Below are 22,146 nucleotides of genomic sequence, written 5' to 3'. Positions count from 1 at the left end.
TCAGCAATGCTTCAATTTTCTGGCTCTGTTTTTTGTTTTGTTCCTCTGCATCGTGAAAAGACAAAGATGCTGAGTGCTGACGTAAATTTGAGGCATGTCATAAAAAATTTATCGGAATAGGGCAAATTGTACTTATGTTTAAACTGGAGAGATGCCAGGCAAAAACTAAGTTCTCGAGCAGCTCAGTGAATTCAAAAGGCCATTTACGTCAATACAGAGCAACAACAATTGCTCTGGTAACAGGTGAAACCGGCCATCTTCACGCCTCTGAAGATCATGGCCTTCACCCTCATTAATTCGCTTTATTCTATTAGTGTGTGTGTGGCGCAAGGTAACACATTTCTTTGAAGTTCGATCTTTCTTCAGGTAGGAATCCTTTCTTAGTAGCCTTCAAAATGCTTGTTTTACAGCTTTAGTATAAGTTTTTGTGTCTTTTTTGGCCTAACAAAATATAATTTATTGCATAAGCACGTACCTCATCTACAATCAGCAGTACAGCTTTAAAACTTAAAGCACACGTGGAAATCATGCTTAGAACGCCTTGAATAGTGTCCTTAGCATACGAAAATCACTTAATTGTTGCTCTCTGTGATATCTACTTCTCGTCATCAAACATTTATGCTACAAGGAATGACGGCATAAAACCTTAGCCCTTGAAGCAACTATTATCACAGACCAGACGAAGACAACCATGTCAATAAAATGACGTCATCAAAATTGTAAAGTAACATTATTGGCTCGCAGAAAAGATGGGAAAAAGTAGCTTGATACTTGGTGACTCTCAACGTTATTGCTACGCAGTGTGATTTCTTGTTTCCAGTTCATCAAATATGAGTAGATCATACTCAATTCTTTTTATTTGTTCGTAGATACTGTAAGAACTTGCGAGGATGCGATCACTGAGATGAGAAACTGGAACTAGAGTTTTTGTTGTTGTGGTTAGTGATTGAGAGGGAAGATAGAGAGAGTAAGAGTTAATTATTATAATTATTACTTAATTATTGTTAGAATTAAATAAATTAAGACATTCGTTTTTGCATGTTGCGTTGTATAATAAGGTCAATAAAGGATAACAATTAACACATGGAGACTCTAGTATATTCTTCACCTTATGAAAAAACTACATTGAATAAAGGAACTCAAAGACGAAAAGTGCTAGAAATATAGAATATATGATTCGATGAAACAGGGCCTTGAAAATATAAAACCATTTCACATCAACTTTTGAATAATCAAGGTATATGCTGTGTAATTTTTGTGTTATAATTTGTGTTCTAATCATTGCTTTGTTGGCGAGAAGCCATTTCGGACTACAAGATTTTATTCTAATAAAAAATTGAAATGCCAGAAGCTGACTTTGCCGTCTATTATGGTCATGTTTTGCCCTCTAGGCCAGTAATGACCCAACATGGGACGAACATCTGGGACTATTTCAAGCCCTTCAATATTGAAGGCAAAAATATATTGATTCTATTGCTAGAGTCTTCTGCCCTACCAGAAGCCAAAATTAGTTATTTTGTATCTAATTATATAAACTGCTCACAGTTTGCCAATGCTTAGGTCATGTTGTATGGAATGTGTAACGCGGAAACCGGGGGGCGTTGTAATATCAGGAAAAAGTTCTCAATTCTGTTATTCATTCAATACTCGTATATTGACGGTGTCTCTGTTGCTTATTGTCTGATTAATTCATTTCTTCCTTTCTTTGAATCTGTTACTTCGATAGCATGCAACTTTGGCTTATGACCCTCGCAAGCTAAACATCAAGTAAAAATACAGTAACGGGAAGTTTGGGCTGTAGGCCAATTGTGCTTCCAAACCTTTGTCGAAAGTATCGGTGACCGTTTTGCCAAACTGCGACAAAATTTGAAGATTTTTTCAACACTTAATTTCCTGTAACGCCCCCTCCCAACCCTTTATATTTATTAGGCCAGCATGTAGCAAAATTTAGGGAACTTTGGCCAAAAAGCAAACACATCAGTTTTGCATTATAATTGATAATTGGCTAGCAAAGTCATTTTGTTCAGTTACTGTTTCTGGTTTTACAGTATAAATTGCTTGCAAAGCGGTATGATAATAGAAGCACATGGACCAATTGTTTGACACAAAAAGTTTTCGATTACATCTGATTTTTCCAGTGACAATAAAATGCCGTATCCAACGAAATTACGATTATCTTGACGAAATCCAAGCATTTTACGAACAATTTCATAGAAGACGAACAATTTCATATTTTTACATGACAAATATCTTTTTCCATTTCTTATAACATATCGTTAACATTTTCATTTGAAAACTATTAAATAATCTGCTGTGTTCCCAAAAAAGCAATAAAATACACCAACCTACATCTTATTTCATAAACCAACTCATCCCCCGCGTTTTATGCTATAAGAGAACAATAGACATAGAGTTTATTCCTAACTCTATGACAATAGATCAATGTTAGCGACAAGCAACACTGGACGTCATCAATCCCCCGTGCCTTGTGCTAGTAAGTTTCGTGTTCTATATCGTAGGTTTGTTTTTCACTATAGCCTCAGCTGGAGAAGGACAGTGAAGAATTAGAGATAACCGCACCGTGGCTGGAGATTTCATGAAAAAACAACAAAAACACTCGAACGGAAACCCGGTGAATCGTATATGAATAAGGTACGCGACCTGTTGGAAAAACCATAGTTATAAAAACTCTGTACATCGGCAGGTCAATTCATGACAGAACTGAATCTGGCTTGGCAATCAATTGAGGAACAAAAGCATTTATCCACAAGACTTGAAAATTTGATGAATCTGGCAAGCTGCAGGCATCGCTATACCAACGGCATCGATTCAACTGAGTGTTTTGGCGCGAATCACTCTTCAGCACTAACGACATCGAACTGACGAGGCTTTCATCATGATTGGTAAGTTTTCAGTTTTTAGATAGCTGCTTGCATTGATGGCATAAATTGGCATATGACGTCATTTTCAGTTGTAGGTTTTGTTGACAGTGAGTCAGAAAATGAACCTTAGTTTTCGTGAGACAAAATTGACGTATGTCCTGAACAGCTCTTTTAGTCAGTTCCACTTCTCTGAGAATAAAAGCAAAAAAATATGTTGAGAATTATGTTTTTTATGTTAAAAATATCAAAGCCGAATTCAAGTATTCTCTATCTACTACATAAGTAATGACGATTCTTTGAAAGAAGCAAATAATAGACAAAAGATTTAATGGACAAACTGCAAACACATCTATTGTTCAAGATGTGGCCTTAGGCCTCTCTGGGTTTTCCCGTCTCTGGCCAATAGCCAGTTTGATGAGAACTCTTTCAAAATATATTGCTCTGGGGCCAGTTGGACTTATGATTATGGATAAGTATTTTTTAAGATAACCCTTTGATGCATTTTGTAATTAAGGTTAAGGTAGATTGCTGTTAAATTATTCTCGTTCCATGTTTTTGGGACAAAGATGCATTCGACATTTGTTTTGACACAGCAAGTCGTCAGTTTTTGACAGAAAACGAGTTTTAGGATTGTTGTATCGAAGAACGCTTGAATTCTCAATCACGATTCAGTAAAGCTAACCGAGCTTTTCTTTGCATGCCGAACTTCAACAAATAACTGGTGTCCGCATTACGTAATTTGCCCGCCCTTTCAAAGGTCAACATTCACAATTGTCTGATAAAAGAGTTGCTGGACAACCGTTGTCCCGTAACAGAAAGTTGTTGTTGTGGTAGAGCCCAAATCGCGATTCTTTTCCTTTCCTGACAATTCCTGAATTTTTTGTAGCAAAACATCTCTTCTTCAACAAAACATCGCAAAACATCGCAAAATATAAGCAAAACATCGCAAAATTTCTAACGGGCGGTGCTCGTATGGTGCCTTTCCTGCTAGAATGAATTTACCACGTCCCCATTGTGCGAGAGAGGAAATTCTTGCGAAGAGCATTGTCAGACACAAAGCAACCTTTGTATAATTGATAAATAATAATAAATAATAAAAAGCCAATTCTTATTGGAGATGAAAAGTTTATACTGAACTTTCCATGTACAAGATGATGAACGAGGCGCAGGTCAAGGGTCGCAAAATAACACCGTGATAAAATATGATATTTCCAATTCAATAAAATAGATGTCTTTCCAAATATGGACAATGGATTTGCTGACTATTTGTTATTTTGATTTGCTTTGCTGCCTACGTCATATATTGACTCTGGTTGTGTTTAGCAACAAGAACAGCTCTTCTGCTGTGAATCAACCATGACTTGTTTTTATCCATAACACTGACGACGAAGGCAATTTTCTAGCAGAAAATGTAACTGAATATAGCTAGGCATAGCATGATACGGAATAAAAAGTTGTTTTTGGGAAGGGTTGGACTCTGAGCAAGATCTTTGCAGTCACCACGCCTGTTCTTCTAGCCTGCGCGCAGACTCTACCGTTTTCAATGTGGTTCCACTGTATCTTTTTCCTACCATTCTGCTGGGTTGAATTTGAAATTCATTGTATCCCAGTAGAGCCAGGCTAGCTGGCAAGCAGTAAACAGCTCTCCTAGTAATTTCCATGTGAGCTATTTGTAGATAAATAGGAATAGGAATAAAGGAGAGTTTTATTTCTTTCACGAAAAAAAGAATTTTGATCTAAAGGCACAAATTTACAAGGATTACCTCAAAGTTATGTTGTTTATTCCGAAAATGGATCTGAAATTGTTGTATACAGCGTACTCTCGTCACTAATTTTTGAAAATTTTTCAGCGCCCCCACTACAAACTGCCCCTCCTTCAAATTTGCTCTGGATCCGCCCCTGAGCTCTTCTGGACTTTCATGCCAAAAGTGTTTCATGGCGCTAGCGAATAATCCCGACCTTTTTCATAAATTTAAACACTGCGGGAGAAAATCAGACACATGGTAGAATTTTCCACTGTACAAAAAACAATTTTTTCCGTGACAATGTTCGTTGCTGCAAGGTATCAGCCAGTGTTAAAATTCGTTATAAATCAACACATTATCATGTCTGTTGTCCTTGCTTCAACCACCCGCTGCAATGACGTCAAACTAGCAAGGTACTTATTTACCCATCTCTTGTGCTATGTTTGTCATTTTTGCGGAACAAATGCCCGACACGAACTGGATTCTGCTTCGTTCAAATGTCTCTTGCTGATGCAAGTGAAGCAGAACTTTGAATATGAAAAAGAACTCAAGTACTATGAAATTAGCGGAAGGTATCTAATTTCATTGATGTGCCATAAATGTAATGTGTGTTGTTTTATCTTTGTTTTATATCATAAATCTGTCGAATTTTAGTCTAATACTAGTTTTAATTCAAGAAAATCAGAAAAAAGGATCTAAGTTGTCGAGAGGAATGCAAACTTTTTACAGAAATGAGGTATTAAAAGAAGGTTATCCCCATTTGTGGTTTGCTTTTGCGAGTAACCAAAAAAGGGAAGATATAACTACAACTACCAAAGTGATTGACTCCTGCAACACAACAATCAAAATAAAGGTCACATGACATTGTATAACTTAAAAATTGTTTGTTTTGGATCGAAAAAAAAAACTAAAAGGTGAATTTAAAGAATACTCGTAAGATAGGTTAAACTCTGCATTTTACGTATTTTGATTAATAACTGAGATTTTGCAGCACTATTTGTGTGAATTGATATGATGGTGCCCTGCTTAACGGCCTAAATATATAAGTCGCTTTCCTCTGCTAATGAAAGACGGACCTGTGTTTACCAAGGATAACTCGCATGTATTCAGGGTCTGTCTTGTTATGCATCCGACAGCTTTGTTAACCAGTGTGTTTATGCCTAATCTCATTCTTAGTCGTCATGCAGACTAAAACCATCTGTCTGACTTTATCCACAGGTCGCGCGATTGATGACGTCATTACGGCAGCTCAGAGGGAACCCTTGGTGGAGAGCAGATATGATGCTGTTGGCCAATACTCTTTGCTAATTGACAAACAGCCCATCGTTTGTGCGGATGGTCACATGATGAAATGTTCCATGATAGAAAACTCCTATGTGCCACAACAAATGATTGGGTTAAACGATTTTCTTAGCTCTGTAAAAAGAACAATTGACGCGTACAAAACACCCGACGCTTCACCGGTGAGTTCTTGTCATTCTACCGTTTCTTTTCAGCCTCTTTTTCATTTTCATTGTTTGGCGGGAAATTTGGCTCTTCATTGTAGTGCGAGAAAAGACTTTGCAACAAAAATAGAGTCTTGATATGAATTACATGGTTTTAGGGTTGTTCGTCTCGAATTTCGATGTTGACTGATCCAGTAATCGCACAATGATCCAGTAATACGACTTTATATCTGAAACTATGTCATTTGCCATGTATATCCACCAATAAGCTCATTGCAACTTCTTATTTCCATAACAGCCTCTAAATTAATGAAGGTTGTTTTATCTCGATTTAAGCAATATATGTTTCATTAATCTTGTTCTGTGTTTGGCTGCTTTATATCTCAAATTTTTCAATTTGCAGAAAATTACAAGAAGATGCTACGAGGACAACGCTAGTCGTGGAAGGGCCACAAGCTTTGGTGATTCTTCAAACTCGCAAAGCTCAATCAGTTCTCCACCGCAGGTCAGAAGAATGAATAGCGGAACAAGATCCCGCTCCTCGTCCCTCAAATCACCGCACTCGGTCCTTCTAAAGGCCGCTACTAAACCGAGAGATCTGGACAAAAATAGCGTAGAATCTACGTCTTCGATTTCTGACGAGGAGCGCTATCTCAAAGAGAAATATACAGCACAGATAAGAGGTTTCTGCGAGGCAGATAGTGACTATGTATACATGGAGACGCTGCGAAGTGTCACAGAGACATGTGCTTTACTTGAAGCTATAATTGAGAATAAATTTCCAACTGTCATAGACATTGAAGTGAACCAAGATAGCAGTTTAACACTGTGCTATCAAGCGATAAATGACTTCAAACAAGACTTTATGATGCTTAAGTTAGATTCAGATTATTGTTTGTTTCTTGCACCGTTTTGAGTCCACTTAATTTAGTTATAAAAGTACAACATCCCATTTTGAATGGGCCTCGCACTGGCGGTGTTAGAATCTGTTCATGTCTAGCCACGTTTTATGGGGCAGGTAAATTATTTGAAATTTTCGATATAGCAGATGAATGGTAACTTATTTGACAGATTTCTTATATATTTTTAGGATTTGGATTTTATTATGTCAATTACTGAGTTGTGTAAGTGATCAAAATAAAGAGTTGAGAAAAAATAATCAAGAAAAAATTTGTGCTTCATACGAAGTAGATATTTCTTTTTCATGATTAAATTTCAAAATTGTGATATTTCATCGTTTTTGTGTCTTCTTTTTGTTTTTTTTGGTTGGTTTTCATCAGCTTTTTTCATCCTACTGGCGGCACAATAGCTTTTTAAACTCAAGATATTCGATAAAATAAGTGGAAAATGGTCACAAAGGGAACCAGATATCAAAACCATGCCGATTTATTGTTCAAGAATGATTTATTAATGTTTGGTTTTTTTAGTTTTGGATTTTTGATCTGAATTTTGATTTTGACTGGCTTAACACCTTTAAATTAAATTTGGTCATTACCAAAGGCCTATGTCAGACTGCAAACGATTAAATGACGTATTTACTGAGCAATATTAATTACCATTGAAGGTGAAGATGAATTAAAGTAGAAGATTTATGGTGATTTCCCAAGGTCATTTTTTGTAGTTATAAACCAGTTTAACTATGTGCGTGGGAAGTAGGTTTCTTAACAACGAAATTCACGACCACAGCGCCCCTCCCTTTGTGATATTAGACAGGTTGCTTCTAATCAATCAGTGATGATACTGTTTCAGATAAAGTAGACCAATTGCCTTCGAAATTGGTGTAGAAACCTGTACCTTGGGAAGGATAGAATGACTGGACGGGCACAATTGCTTGTGAACAATAGGAACAGAGGGGATTCTTAATTGAAAACAAAGGATTTCTATAGATTTTAGAGAGGCTTGAGCACCCCTACCTCTTCTCTCAAGCCCTGACAAAACAGATGATCTACAAATAAATCCCTGGCATTGCCACAATGTCAATAAACAACTCTAATCTATAATTGGATGAAAATTCTTCCTAGAACTGGCATCAAATCTTCCGCTGGTAAATATTTTCAATGTACTATTATCATGTACTTGGGTCGTCTTGACCTATAATTTCCAGACATCTGGTTTATGGCTTGATAAAAAATAGGATTATCGATCAAATATCCACAGAAATAACTTGATTACTTCTCCAAGAATAAATTTCAAATATATTAGAAATAATCGTATTTCTGGAACACTAACTAATTATTCAAAACTATATACAAAAGGATACAAGGCTGTCCTTTTTAACAATTCAAGTGTACGATTTTAACCGAGGGGCAATTCACTCTTGCAAAAAGCGTACGAGATTTTCCCAAAAACAAAAGGATTTCTAGGGATTTTCAGATAAAACAATAGGATTTCCACTAAAGGTGTACAAGATTTTCTTGGAGTGAATTGCCCCTCGATCATAACTTTAAACGCAAAATCCCCATATCTATATTTACAATTTGTGAGGGAATTGTTGGCAGATTTTTCTCGGAGAAGCAGCAACGGAAATGTCAAGGGAGCCTGGTGTTTCAGGGTTCCCGGAGACGGTAGCCTCTTCACTTTGGCAATGTAAGAATCTGTAAGAAACTGTAACTTCATTCAGATGCAACCGATTGAAAAAACGCTATTTTTAGATATTTTGCGCTTAGCTAGACAATTTGTCTCTTTTTAAACGTTTCCCTTTCGGATTGAAATTAAACTCTTGCTCCTACTGCAAGGTCATAATCCCGTTTCTTGAAAAAATCTAAGAAATTTTAAACAAATATGATGGATTAGTTAACTGTTTGTTAACCCATCTACGGGCTAAATATCAAGTTAGACGTATTTATTACAGAGCATTGCATTCAATGCATTATAAACTTTAACCTCTCATGCAAAATAAAGATGATTATACCGAAAGTCACTCAGAAAGTTCAAAATGGCGCCATGAACATGCAATAATTGTCGTTTACTTTCAGCATCATAAACTCCTGTCTGAATTTCTCCAAAAAATGATAAGACACCGTTATTGTTTCACTGCAGTTCACTTTTAACTGAATCAAAGTCGGTGATTTGCTCTCTGCAAGGACGCAAAGCAAAGCTGAAATTTCACTTGTTGTTTTTAACGTCTCCAAGGCAACGAAGTCTTGTCCGTTTTCTTTAACCCAAGAAAGTTGCTCTCCAAACTTTTGTTTCAATTTTTCTTCAGTTCCCTCTATGCTTATTACCTCGGACATGCAGCATTCTTGCGAGGGATCTTGTTTGTCAGTGCATTTCAGAAGTATCGAATGTGGCATCGTCTTCAAAGTTGGAGATGAGGCATTCCTGGTTAAAGACGAGGATGACCAAGATCGGTCGCGCCATTTTCTCGGTGTTTGCGGAGATGAATCTGAAGAGGAGCGATTTTTAAATAATGACATCATGTTGCTGTTGTGGTCACAAGTATTCTGTCGTCTATCATTCTTGTTGTGGTTGTTTGAAGAGGCCTAAAAAATCAAAGTCTTATATATACCGGAGAAGGTGTTGCAACCATTTGGCAGCAGAAATCTTGTTAGAAAGAGAATACCCTTAAAATGTCATGTGAAAATGAAAAATGATCATGCATATAGCTCCATACACCTTGAACGGTTTATGTCATTGTGATTATAAGAAAAATTTGTGGTCTAAAGTTCAGGCATTGAATTTAACCGAAATATTCCTAGGCCCTTACGGAAAAATTAATGTTTTAAATCTTTGAGCTTTCGATCAACTGTCTCTCTTTGCAAGATCCAAGCTAGCATTGACGTAATCAGAGGCCAGGCAGCTGACACAAGAGGCGCTATTTTGAAGTATAGCTTGCAATCGTAGCCACCTTGATTGACAAATGAACGCATAATAATGTTTTCAAAGAAGTAACACGTCACTATCTAACTGCCTGTGGTTATTACGTATTACCATGTATTTTGAACAATTGTACTGGTTTTTGGCACAGGACTTGGGGGTTATTTGCCAAATAGAAACCATTGTTTGCTGTTTACTTCACTTTTCACAAGCCTGCAATTCATTGTACATCTAGGACTTCTATTGTTTTCTGGTCACGGAAAGAGGTCTTTACTCAGCAGCCGAATTGATTTGACCACGCCCATTTTCTGGCAACGAGCAGCAAGTTGGTCGCGCCCATCTTTCCCATTGCGAAAAACCATCTTGTTGAAAGAATTTAAAACCGATAGTTGTAACACTAAAACACGGAGAAACCACCCTTTCTCTTAGTGCTGCTTCGCAGTCTTCAAGTGTTCAAAAAGTTTCAAATAACATAATCTTCAAAGCAGCTTATTACATAAGGATCTTTATGGAAAACCAGATAAAATCTAAAACATTCCAACAAGGACCGAGATATCGGGGAGGGGGGCGGGGGCCTTGGTCTCCCAAAGAACTTAAGTTGTATAAGTAAAGTACTTTCGTTTTGGGAAATATGGCTGTTGTTCCATTTATTTATAAGGGCTGCCCCCCCCCAAACAAAAAAATGTATCTCGATCTTTGCATTCAAACATATAATTGTCAATTACTTTATGCATATTTTCTGAAAAGAGCAGTGCCTGCCGCCGATGCTTGTCTGCTGATAAGAGGGTCAAGAGAACGAGTGATAATGGCTGGGGACTGTAAATATGCATCTGCGAAGGAGAAAACAGAGCTCGTATTTTTCACAGTTACGGTAAATTTGAAAAGCGTTTTGAGCAGGTGAGGTGACCAACCAAGTTCATCAAAGTATCGCTGGGTCCATCAAATGATTTTGTAATATGAGCATGAAAAGAAATGCCTGACCAATCCTACCTTTTTGTGCAGTACCATGTTTCAATCCAGCATACAAATTGAAGACCTTTATTTACATCCGTCAATGAATGACATATCGCGTGTAGGACATGTATCATTACTAATAACACCTTTGTAGCTGGTTCTTTTTTCAAAATAGCGAAAACGTCTTCAGCACATGCTAAATCGCGTTGTTCTGCTCGCCTGTTTTCTGAATTCATGACACTTCTACATGCAATTTATCATTTAGTGTCTTAGAATAAAGGTCTCAAGAAAACGTTACAGAATACCAGGGGTTTGCAAGCCTGAATTTTCTGATACATTCGTGAATTTGGAGGGCACATGCCCCCAGGCCCCCTATAACTACAGCCACTGGCAGCATTGTCTTTACATAATTAAGATACTCCTAATTTCTTCGAGAGTCACTCATTGTCAAACCTTTTCCCATTTCTTCGACCTATTTTTATTTTGTTCTTACTCCGTCCTATTTCCAGTTAACTTTTTTTCAATTTTTCCATTTTTAATCGGTGCTTGCTAATCCATGTCACTCCATTCTTTGCAACTCTGAAGCTCAAAATGTAAAAATCATTTTCATGATATAAAATTTCTGAAAATAATCTGATGCTACTCTGTTGTTGAAAACAGCAGCATAATTTAAAGATAAATAGGAATATGAGAAGGTCACTTACTGAGTAAGATCGCTTTCTTTCCGATATGTCTTTTATCTTTCTCTGTAGCAACTGAACGAGCTCGTTCAAATGAACAATTTCCGTGGGTATATATGAACCGCCATTGACAGAACATCGAAAGAGCAAACCATCTGCAGCAACGATAGGCATTTCTTCTAGGCAGCAAATATTGCAACTGCAGACGAGGCCAAGATGCCTGGCCATTCCAGTCTCTTGATCCTAGGAGGGTCACATAAGAAGTTAGACTTCACAAGCTAACCAGCGAGATAGCAAATGTTGAATTATACAAGATAATATATAGGTGAATTGAACTGAATTGCACTTTTCTTACAGGTGCAACAGTTCTCAGGGGTTTTGGCGGTGAACAAGACAAAGCTCTTCATGATTGTGGCGTCCCCCTCTTCTTGCAGTCAAAGAGCATGCGTAGTAAACTCGATCCTTGCTACGCATGCTCTTTGAAATCAATGACTCACACTTCCAAACACCCATTTGTACGTCTCTCCAACCTGTTGGAAAGACCTAAGTGTCGTATGACGTAAAAAAGAGATACGCCTACGGGTTACCCATTGTATACAACATGTGAACAAACAAACTTTTGGCATCAGTAAAATTTAGAGGATGAGGTAATGTTTAGATCCACGACACCACGGGCGTTGTCCTTTCTCGATAGAAAAACGGCAAGAAGAGAGGCAGCTTACTTATGCCTTATGTGTGCTCTTTAACAGAGATACCCATTTTCGCTCCTACCTAAACATTGACCCCTCATGTAAGGTGAACCAAAGAATATGCTGCATTTTATAAAAGAGCTATAGAATAAAAGAACTTTGTACAACGACGAACTCTGCATTTTTTAAAAATGATTTCCTTACAAGCTCTTTAGCCCAACAAACACTACGGTGATAAGTCAACGAGACACTACGGTTTCAATAACAAAGCCAAAAAATCATCAGGATGAATCAAACCAAGAAAGTTTGAAGACAAACTTTTCCAAATGAGGAGAATTCCATGCAAAATAACTGTCACGAAGAAGGAACGAGATATATGTATTGGTGGGCCAAAATATTAACAGGACACTAATATGATTCAAAAAGAGAAAACCAACCATCTTTTTGCTCTCAAACGTATTTTAGAATTCATATTAAAAGTGAGAATTTTAGAAAGGGGAAAACAGATCTGGTGTTTGGTAAAAAAGTATGGATATAATTAATAACACGCACATAACTTTTTAGCAACTTTCTTAAAAAGCCATAAGAAAAAACCTAGGGATAAGTAAGAAGTGAACCCCCTAACTCTGTGTACCCCTCCACCTATTCCCTTTTGTCATAAGGGATTTAAATTAGAGCTCTACTGAAAAATTAGCACTGAGGAAGGAGGGGTTTGGCTAAATTTTGGGTATGAGTCTGCCGCAAGCATATTCACCGCTGGCTTGACTGAATTTTACGAAAATGGTACCCTTGGCTTGGCTGAATTTCTACAAAAAAGTTTTCATTTTACTAGATTATTGTCAACAAAATAGGTTGTTGGGATGAAATTCCTACCCTTGGCTAGAAAAGAAGTTCACAAAATTATAACCTTGCTCACGGCAAAGCCCCACGTACATTTACCATGAAAAAACCTTCCCCACACCCACGTTAGAATTCGGAATTTCCATCATGCCAGACTCAAAGCAGAACGATTTTTAGACCAAAAAATGCCAACATCCATTCTTCGAAGGGGACGCTTAAGATTCGAAATCAAGATATTTAATATACGCATGAAAAGGGTTCATAAAAATTGAATTTGATCTAAAAAATTACCGAAAAGGTCCTTCAGAGTAAAGGACCTCGACTGCTAAAAGCACCTTTCGAGATTTTTTCTTTAAAATGAGAAAATAAAATAATTCTAAAAACGCTAGATTTAAGACCTGTCTATGGTCGTCTCGTAAATAGACCTGTATTGACAAAATTTCATGTTCGCCTTTCAATTTTCGCATCTTTTATGCATATTATTTTGCATTTTATGAATATTTATTTTCGCAAAATACTCAGAAAAACGGTATTTGTTTTTTAATGTCAGTTATATTTTTAGTTTGCTTAGTTTCAAGGATAACATAATTGAATGTGAAATTAATTCAAGATAAATGCATCATATATTATAATAAAAATGTTTATACGAGAAGAGGAAATGTTATGGAATGGCACAAAACGATACCAGGGGCCCCGAACTGATTCATTTTAGTACTGTTTGGCAATATGCATGAAATCCTATTAACAGAATAACTAAGTTCACAAAATTTCATTAACAGATCAATAATGCATTCGGATACAAGGAATCAAAACATTCATTTCAAAACATGTTGATGTATAAACAAAACAGTTGTCTGTTCGCAGAATGGCATAGCTTATGTATCAAAGTCTTGAAAAGAACAATTTTTGACCGGGCAATTAAATCAGTCACTTCAGAAACACTATACGCCATTTTATAAGAACCCAACAACTCTTGCTGAGACATCATGTTCCAATATTTTGAATAATTTGAGGCACGGGTGTTGTTAATGTTGCTCTTATCTCTATAAGACCACTTGAGACCACTAAATGACAGGTTGTATGACATAAGTAACACGGCTCATAGCAGGTATAAACTTCTCTGCTTCTTTAACAGGAGAGAAAATGTTTAAGAACATCACAGTGCTTTCTTCTAATTTCAATCTGAGACAGGACTCGCTCGTACATTGTTTTTACTTTTTCCGAAAATCAAGCCTCAGTGTTCGCACTTAGTGTGTTCATATAAATAAGTATGTATATAAAAAGACGAGAGGGGGGACAATAATAGTCAAAAAGAATATATGAATGGCTACATACGAGAGGTTTTGAACAGTACAGTACTTGATGAAATAGAATTATAAGTATTAAACTGCCGTAAAATCGGCAGTGCCTATCATAAAAGCGCAAACTCACCAACGAATAGTTTGCAGATTTCACAGCCTCGATATCTCCTTCTCACTGTTTATTCTTGGTTTCAAACCCTTATGCACACGAAAAAGAAACTTGACTGGAACACTGCTATCAATCATTTTGTCATGACCAGAAATTTATCTTATCACAAGAAGATCTGAATCCATCCTTGGAGATTTCCAAACCGAACAATGTGTTGCGTTAAACAGCTAACGAGCAACCCGCAAAGTGCATTACGATTTAACAGCAAACCGTAGAAATAAATCGCCCACAGCCAGGAAACATAAAATCGCTAATAGTTATACAACGACAAGGGACAAGTGTAAATCAGAAACCGGGGAAGAAATTGGTGGGAAACTCTGTGAAAGGGATAGGGGCATAAGCCAGAGGAGCAGAGGTTTAAGAAGATGTTTGGGAGTGCATGTAAAACAGGGGTGTCGGTCAAACCCACTCAATTTTCGGCAGAATCAAACGATGAACAGCCCTTTGAATCTTCTCGTCACTGCGCTTTTTCTGCCCTGAAAATTTTAAGAGCAAATATAAAAAATGGGTCTGGAAATTCCAGACAATGATTTTGCACCTGCAAAATTGTCGGGCCTTTTCCGCGGCGCAGCTGGTGATCGCACGAGACAACATTAGCCAAATGATTAGATTTGAGCATTCGATAGCTATCTTTCAGTGAAAGATGTCTGAAAGTTGCATTGAAAATACATCAAATTTGCGCCTTAGTGGAAGAAACACTATGTTCCCTTATTAAAAGGGAAAGCTTGTAGCTAATTTTAAACAGGATAGGCTAATTGGATATGAAGGTAAAAGGTATCTTGAGAAAAGTGCACTTAAACTTAGCGTGCGCGCAGGCCTAGTATTCTTTCTTCTTTCTTCTACTCAAACTTGGATAAGGAACAAAGTATCGCAAAGAAGAGTGTTAATATGCTAATTAACATGGGAATCGGAAATGGTTTAACAAAAATAAGTAATCTTTTAATATCCATTGTTCAGAAGGTCTTGGCGGATGTGCCTTTGAAAGTTGGAAATTCTACCTAAACGGTTTAATTGGAAAAATTAAAAGCCTTTGTAGAAAGGTCTCTCTTTGGGGCATAAGCAGGCTGCTCAACACACATGCGTCGGATTTCCGCTTCAATGGCATTAACGGAATGGGGTGCACGGGGTATGGATGGTGATGCACACTCTTTACTTTGAACTGGGCTGCTTGATTAATTAGAAGAGGGGAGAGAAAAAGTAGGAACTTCTATGAAGGACCCTAAAAAGCACGCCATTAGTATGCAGCACCTTTTTTGGCAAGAACAGGGGGGAGTTGCATTGTTGTTCCAATGTCGCAGGCCTTCTTTATTTACGCAAAGCACAACTATTTATTTACGCAACTAGGTGTTGGCCGGTGTCTTTGCAGCTTGAGCTTAATAAACGGACTCGTCACATTGACGCAGCTTCATTGAATATGCTGACGACATCGCCAATTATCTCGATCCTAGGCCCTTTCGAGTTTATTAACAACAAACTCGTGTCCTACAAATTTTGCTGGGAATAAAACTATTTACAATGAATTTCGTTACACCAGCGACTAAAAATTATTTGACTTTCTCTCAAACGTAATCATAAAACAAACAGACTTTTCAAAAGGCAAAGATTTGAAGACGAATTATTTTTGATTTCCGATATTTGAAAAGGGTCAAATCGGTTCATCATTGCGAGACACAAATGTTCCTTTGATCAAAACTACTTTCAACTTGCAAATAAGCCTCTCTCGGCGCTGCTTTAGCGGTTATTGTCAATGAAAAGTTAGGCAAAATTTATGTTTGTTTAGCTGCAAATTAAAACGCAGTTGAAACACTGCGAATCTAAAAGTCTCAATTATTTTCAACGACCATTGGCAAAAATCTTTTTGGCAATTTGGAACTTCTAGAACCCTTGTTAGAAATTTGCATATTTACAAAAATGTAAAAAAGTTTCAACCTATTAACGTCTGGCATTTTCGTGAATGATAAATCGACAGAACTTAAACTAGAGAGCATGTTTGACAAATTCATGAACCTGCTAAATGAACAAGTAGAAAAACAATTGTTAGCATCAAAAGAAGATCTTACAGCTTGCGTTTTCTCCGGCGTTTTCTTTCCGCTGCTTTTTCCAAAACTTTTGACCGTATTCCAGTTAAAGTTCTTCATTTTCCCAAGCTTTAGTTTACCGAGTCCTAAGATGAGAGCTCGACACTTCGCCGTAAGGAGTTCATGATTCTGAAGCGAACACAAAGGTGCTTTCCTTTGTGTTTTTCCTGACAGCTTTGATGAAGATGTCTCACCCTCGCATTGTTATGTAAACATGGTTACAAGCAATGGACTGGCAGATGAGAACAAAGTATATCTATTCTGTTCGAGTCCTTTTATTCATCAAAATTAGAAATAACGAAATTATTGATTACAGCCGCAGGATGATTACTAGCGGTAGCGACACACCTCTGGCGGTGATGCCGATGAGGGCAAGATGGCGGCGGCAAATGTAGCCAGCGTTAGAGACCATAACGGCGGAGAAGGCCAGGGGCGTAACTTGGCCAATAGTTTTGGGGGGGTGAAAAGGGTTTCTGCCCTGCAAAACTGAGTGGTGCCCTGCAGACCTCGTAGCAACGGTTTGTCTATAGGTTACTAGTGAAAACTTTACCAGTGTACACTGGTCTTTACCAAGGACAAACTTCTAAGCAAAAAAACAAACTTGAAACTTCATTGCCTATGAAATTTCTATTTCTCTACGCGAGCGTAAATTGTTTTTTATATTCACTTCATTTATTGTTGGTTTGCAAAATTAAGCTAATAAACAGCTAATTGAGGGGGGGGGGGTGGGGGAAGTGGGTACATGATGTAGACAGCGCAACGAAATTTAACCCAGTGGGGCTAAGAGTCGAGTTTAGTGAGGTAGGAGGACCCACCATGGTTGGGTCCGACGTGAAGAAATTTTTTGAAATTATACCTTGTAAAAAGGGCTAAAAAGCATCTTTCAGACAAAAATTTAGCAAAATACTATTGTGCTGAAAGAATTGATTGTTTATTGAAAATATTATTGTTAATTGGGAAACAACGGGAGGGGGATGTCATGCTAAAACTCTAGTGTTAGACGTTGGGGAAGGAAAGAAACGGCAACCGTTCGTTTCAGATTGCACGTAGTTGTGAATGACAGAGGGTGATGTTGTTTTGATTGGGAGAATTTTTTTTCCTGAACAGAAATGTGCAGTTTCTTGTATCAAGAAGGCCATATTTACACATCCAAAATTAAAACATTGCAATGATGCAGAAAATGATTTACTGAATTAATGCAAATAAAAGAAAAATAATAAAAATATACGTGAAAAGTTAGCAATTAGATGAAACAAAATCGGTATCTTAACGATTTATTATGTTTTTAAGTTCATGCACTGTTAAAAGATAATAGAAAAAATGATAAAAAATCCCTATCTTGACCAAAGAGAGAAGCTCTCACTCTCATAATTTTTTAATTTTAATTTTTGCGGCTCTGGTACCCAGGGTACCATTGGCTATGACTTTCGGTAAGAAATGCTTTCGCTTTGCAAATAACGGAGCTTTTCCTTACATACCTGTTCCGTTCTCTAAAATGCAATGTCAGGAAGGGAGGTTCATAACAAATACGATATTTCCATTTCAAAATTCCTAAACGGCTCTTTACGAACTTCAGAGGTGGCATTTCTGCGTGGCAATAAAGCTTTTCTTGGCGCCCTGCGAAATCTTCGATTGCCCTGCGAAATCGACAATTTTTTGGATTGGGGGGGGGGTGTCACACCCCCCCACACCCCCCCGGTAGTTTCGCCCCTGGAGAAGTCAAATAGTGCCTTCGAATAAATTCAAAGTTTCTGTTTATTTTTGTTCATTTGATACTTACAACTTTTATAAGGTCTCCCAGTAAGAAATTTCGAATTATTTTAAGGTTTTTGAATGACCATTGTGAGCCACCAATGGTAGGAGAAGATTTTTTGGTCCGTTGAGGACAATTATTCTCTGATTAAGACAAAAGAAAATAAAGTTGTTATGAGCAAATCATTTCATGGCATTTCATAAAAATTTTGAAAGTATGTCAAAAATTGGACAAATTTGAAAGCATATCCAATTAACACGCTCGTCACAATAATCATCGGCGATTTAAAAGAAACCTATTAAAAACAATAGAAATAAAACAAAACAGTAGTTGAAGAAAAATTAACAAAGAGAATACGATAGAAAACGTGGCAATATAAACCAGTCAAACTTATAATAAAGGATGGGAATAAAAATATAGAGCACAATAGAGAAAACAATTAACAAAAATGGCAAATTTACATTGAAATCATAAACAAACCAAACGGAAATGACAATGAAAGCAATAAATTAATCATTAATTACAAATGGGCTCCTCCCAATGGCATCACCTTCACATATATTCAACCCGCGACTATAGTGATGAAAACAATGAAGGCAAATCAAGCATATGATAAAATAATTTCCTCACCAGAACATTTTTCATCGGTATGCATCTTGCTTTGACGTTGCCATTAAGCACCGCAAAACTTCCTTCTTCGCTACTGCTCGAATTTTTCTTTACCATTTTACAAACTTCACCCATCTGTACCAAAGCCCATATGTTTCTTCCAGTGTATATGAGTCACAAACGCCCATATGTCTCTTCCAGTGTATACCAGCTATTGAACAAGTATTAACGCTGAGTTCTAACAGCTTCATTCCGTACACAGTTTTATAATGGTATCGACAAGGATGTTACGTGACATCTCTTAAGTGAAGGAAACGCAGCACTGAGCGAATAACAACCTCATGGTTGAGAAATCTCTCGCATTCTCTTTACCTTACTGACCTCGGTCAAACTGAAACAACAGGGATAAAAGGCATTGCATGCTGTTAGGACATCGTAATGGAAAAGGAGGACTGCCCATCGCATTTCAAGTCATTCACCACAATGAGGGCACCGACTGTTTTCTTATTCATTTAAATTGTAATAGATCTCAATGAACTTTATTGTTTAAATCAAGTCCTGTTGCGTTGTGAATTAATTTTCCCCACTGCTATTGAGCTGAGAAATCATCTGATTCTTCAATCAACTTTCTTCTAATCCATTCGTACAACTGCGACCTTTTCTAAGTCAATTTCGGCAAATTCTATATACAACAGGCCCTGCATTCGGAATATAATTGCAATCATCTTGACAACAATGGTTTATTCGCCAGACCTCCTGCATTACCTGTGCTACAATCTGTTTTCATACCATTAGGAAGTTTTGTTACGATCTCTTTGAATCGAGCTTGAAAAAGAAAAATTTGTAGCCTTTGCTCGTATTTTGCTGTTCACGGGCTTAAAGTTGTAATGATGATAACTTTAATAGATCTGGCTGCGTGATTTTGTAAAAAACCAACACTGCTCGAAGAAATAAATCATGTAGAAACGTATCTTAGTACAGGACCTAATTATTATTGTCTAGCGCTCAATAACAGAAAAATGACGGCCTAAGTACTTTACACAACGCCTTAGCTAAGATAAGAATTCACCAGATATCTCTTTTTATATTAAAGAAATTTGACGGAACAGATTTATCTGATTATAGCACATTGACACCTCAAAACACAGCGGACATTCGTGTGGATATGGTTGGATGTAGGGAGATGTCCGTTGTTCGGCCACTTGTATACTACATTGACCTCTGGATTCAGGAAAGACGTGCTAAACAGAACATTAATATTTGTCCGTGCTTTTGGAGATATAAACTTTGGGAGTTGTCCGAGGGTGGAGGTTTTTTACTGCATTGGTCAGGCTAAATCTGCATGCACTCTTAGCCTCTTAGCAGTTGGGCCCCTTCTACCCTGGCTACAAGAGCCTCAGAGAGTCAACGGGATTGAGATAAGTTGATTAGAATCTCAACCTTTGCTCGCAGAAATCAAGCAAAACATATACTGCACCAGAGCGGTTTTAAAGATGCAACGTCAGCATTACGGAGCGACATCCAAACCAAGATTTCAGACAATGAAATGTCGGGTTTTCAGACGATGTTTCCGCAGTTTTCCGGTTAATTTCCTTTTAATTTCTTTCATTACTCAATAAATCAAAATTTCCACATGATATATAACGAGTTTTAAAAATAATGGGCAGTATTTGGTCAAATGATATTGCTTACTTATAGAAAAACTGCAATCGGGTGGTACTTTGTTGTGGCATGCCTTGAAAATAATGAGTAAAGCAAGCTCTATTTTGCAGATGAGATGTAATTTACTTCTGATATTGTAGATCACTCCAGCCGCTGCCTTTGATAAAGCCTATTATGAAAATTATATAGGTGAAATAGGAATTATTGAAGTGTTTAGAAATCGCAAAAGGACCGCCCGTAGTTACAAATCGAATCGGTTTGATAATCTCTTACGGCTGACTTTGTGAGTAGCCATGTGCAGATAGGGTTGTACAAGCCAGCCTTTACCACGACTTTTGAAGCAAAGCTGTATTGCGATGGGATCCGCAACCTGACAGCCCATGCAGGTCTCCTTCCAAAAGGGTCCCGTGGATGATTTTATGATTTCATGCTAGACCATAGCGAGGTGACGATAACACGAATTCATCAGTCGAACATTATCAAACATTATCAATCGAACGGTGTATCAGCTTTTATAGAGGTTTAATCTCAGAGAAGAGTAGCAGAAATAATTGCTTCTTCCTCTGTATGCATTGAGGTAATTTTGCAAAATTAACAATGAATTTAAAAGCGGTAGATGTGGACATAAAATAGAGATAATTTCTACATTGTGAAGTAGAATTTGTTGGTTCGATATAAATGTGCTAGGAGCACATAAAGTGCATAGTATTCAGAACGTCGAAAAGCCATGACATAAAAAAGGGCTGAAGCTAAGAAAGAATGACTTTTGGTGAAAATGAAAACCGCAATTATTCAGACAGAAGAAGGTCGCCTCACCCTTGGATTTCATTGGTAACATTTTCTCTAGGCAAGCAGCACTAATTGGGCCCCCTCAACAGTTATGTGCTTGCGTTTCTGGCTCGTCTCCTTAAATCCACATCTAGATATATATATTCTTTAACATAGAATTTTCGATGGTTAATCTGACGTTTTACACTCCGCAGAGTGTAAGACACGAAGCTTAAGAAGTGTCTTAAAATGTTTTTTTTCAAAGCAATCTTGTTGTAAAATTTCGTGCCTTTCTCATTTCCTGATTAAGTGACCTAAACGTAGTCACCGGGCTAACTGTTCTTTTTTTTTCTTGCCATCTACGGATATTGATGGCTGCGTAGCGGAAACTGCGCTGGCAACTAGGTTTTATCCAGTCTCTTACCGCACAGGAAAAATCCCCAAGGATAAAGTTGAGCCTCGTTGCACTTAGTGATTATTCTTTCTGCGAATGACCTTACAAAACATTCAGGCTATGGTGAACCTTTAGATGCAGAATGATGTGAACAGCTCTAACGTCTAATTGCAGTTAAATGTAGAAATTAGGAAATATAGTTGCCAAGACTCAGAATGGGCGTTTATGGACATTGAAGCTAAATATAAACCGTTTTAGGGAATATGACCCACGTTAGAGGTGGATAAGTAGCCTGTTATTAAATTTCTTCCCTTAACCACTTCAAGACTACAAAGTGTGAGAATAGTACAATCAAACTCAA

At 37.4% G+C, this 22,146-nt stretch overlaps 2 protein-coding genes across 7 annotated transcripts; one reads left to right on the top strand and one right to left on the bottom strand.

The window, feature by feature from the left end:
• Positions 1–323: 323 nt before the first annotated feature.
• On the top strand, positions 324–7,301 carry LOC135681541 (uncharacterized). Of its 3 annotated transcripts, XM_065196079.2 has the most exons (5): positions 324–366; positions 870–967; positions 2,538–2,903; positions 5,846–6,090; positions 6,476–7,301. In XM_065196079.2, exons 3-5 carry the CDS (start codon positions 2,897–2,899, stop codon positions 6,986–6,988), a joined length of 765 nt encoding a protein of 254 aa, XP_065052151.1. In that variant the 5' UTR covers positions 324–366; positions 870–967; positions 2,538–2,896; the 3' UTR covers positions 6,989–7,301. The 3 variants fall into 3 exon arrangements, with proteins under 3 accessions (XP_065052151.1, XP_088969611.1, XP_065052142.1); XM_089113485.1 differs by lacking the exons at positions 324–366; positions 870–967 and having other exon boundaries at positions 2,523–2,903; XM_065196070.2 differs by lacking the exons at positions 324–366; positions 870–967; positions 2,538–2,903 and adding an exon at positions 2,910–5,199.
• Positions 7,302–7,441: 140 nt separating this feature from the next.
• LOC135681499 (uncharacterized) lies at positions 7,442–22,008 on the bottom strand. Of its 4 annotated transcripts, XM_065196010.2 has the most exons (4): positions 18,983–22,008; positions 18,380–18,495; positions 11,547–11,765; positions 7,442–9,554 (listed from the first exon to the last, which is right to left on the bottom strand). In XM_065196010.2, exons 1-4 carry the CDS (start codon positions 19,005–19,007, stop codon positions 9,003–9,005), a joined length of 912 nt encoding a protein of 303 aa, XP_065052082.2. In that variant the 5' UTR covers positions 19,008–22,008; the 3' UTR covers positions 7,442–9,002. The 4 variants fall into 4 exon arrangements, with proteins under 4 accessions (XP_065052082.2, XP_065052088.2, XP_065052099.2 ...); XM_065196016.2 differs by lacking the exon at positions 18,380–18,495; XM_065196027.2 differs by lacking the exons at positions 18,380–18,495; positions 18,983–22,008 and adding an exon at positions 16,582–17,025.
• Between the last annotated feature and the right edge of the window lie 138 nt (positions 22,009–22,146).

The sequence above is a fragment of the Rhopilema esculentum genome, chromosome 17 (assembly GCF_057945365.1).
Source record: "Rhopilema esculentum isolate cy_ngs chromosome 17, ASM5794536v1, whole genome shotgun sequence".
NCBI classification, from domain to species: domain Eukaryota; kingdom Metazoa; phylum Cnidaria; class Scyphozoa; order Rhizostomeae; family Rhizostomatidae; genus Rhopilema; species Rhopilema esculentum.
The sequence above is the reverse complement of the archived record's forward strand: the minus strand, read 5'-3'. Positions and strand labels throughout refer to the sequence as shown.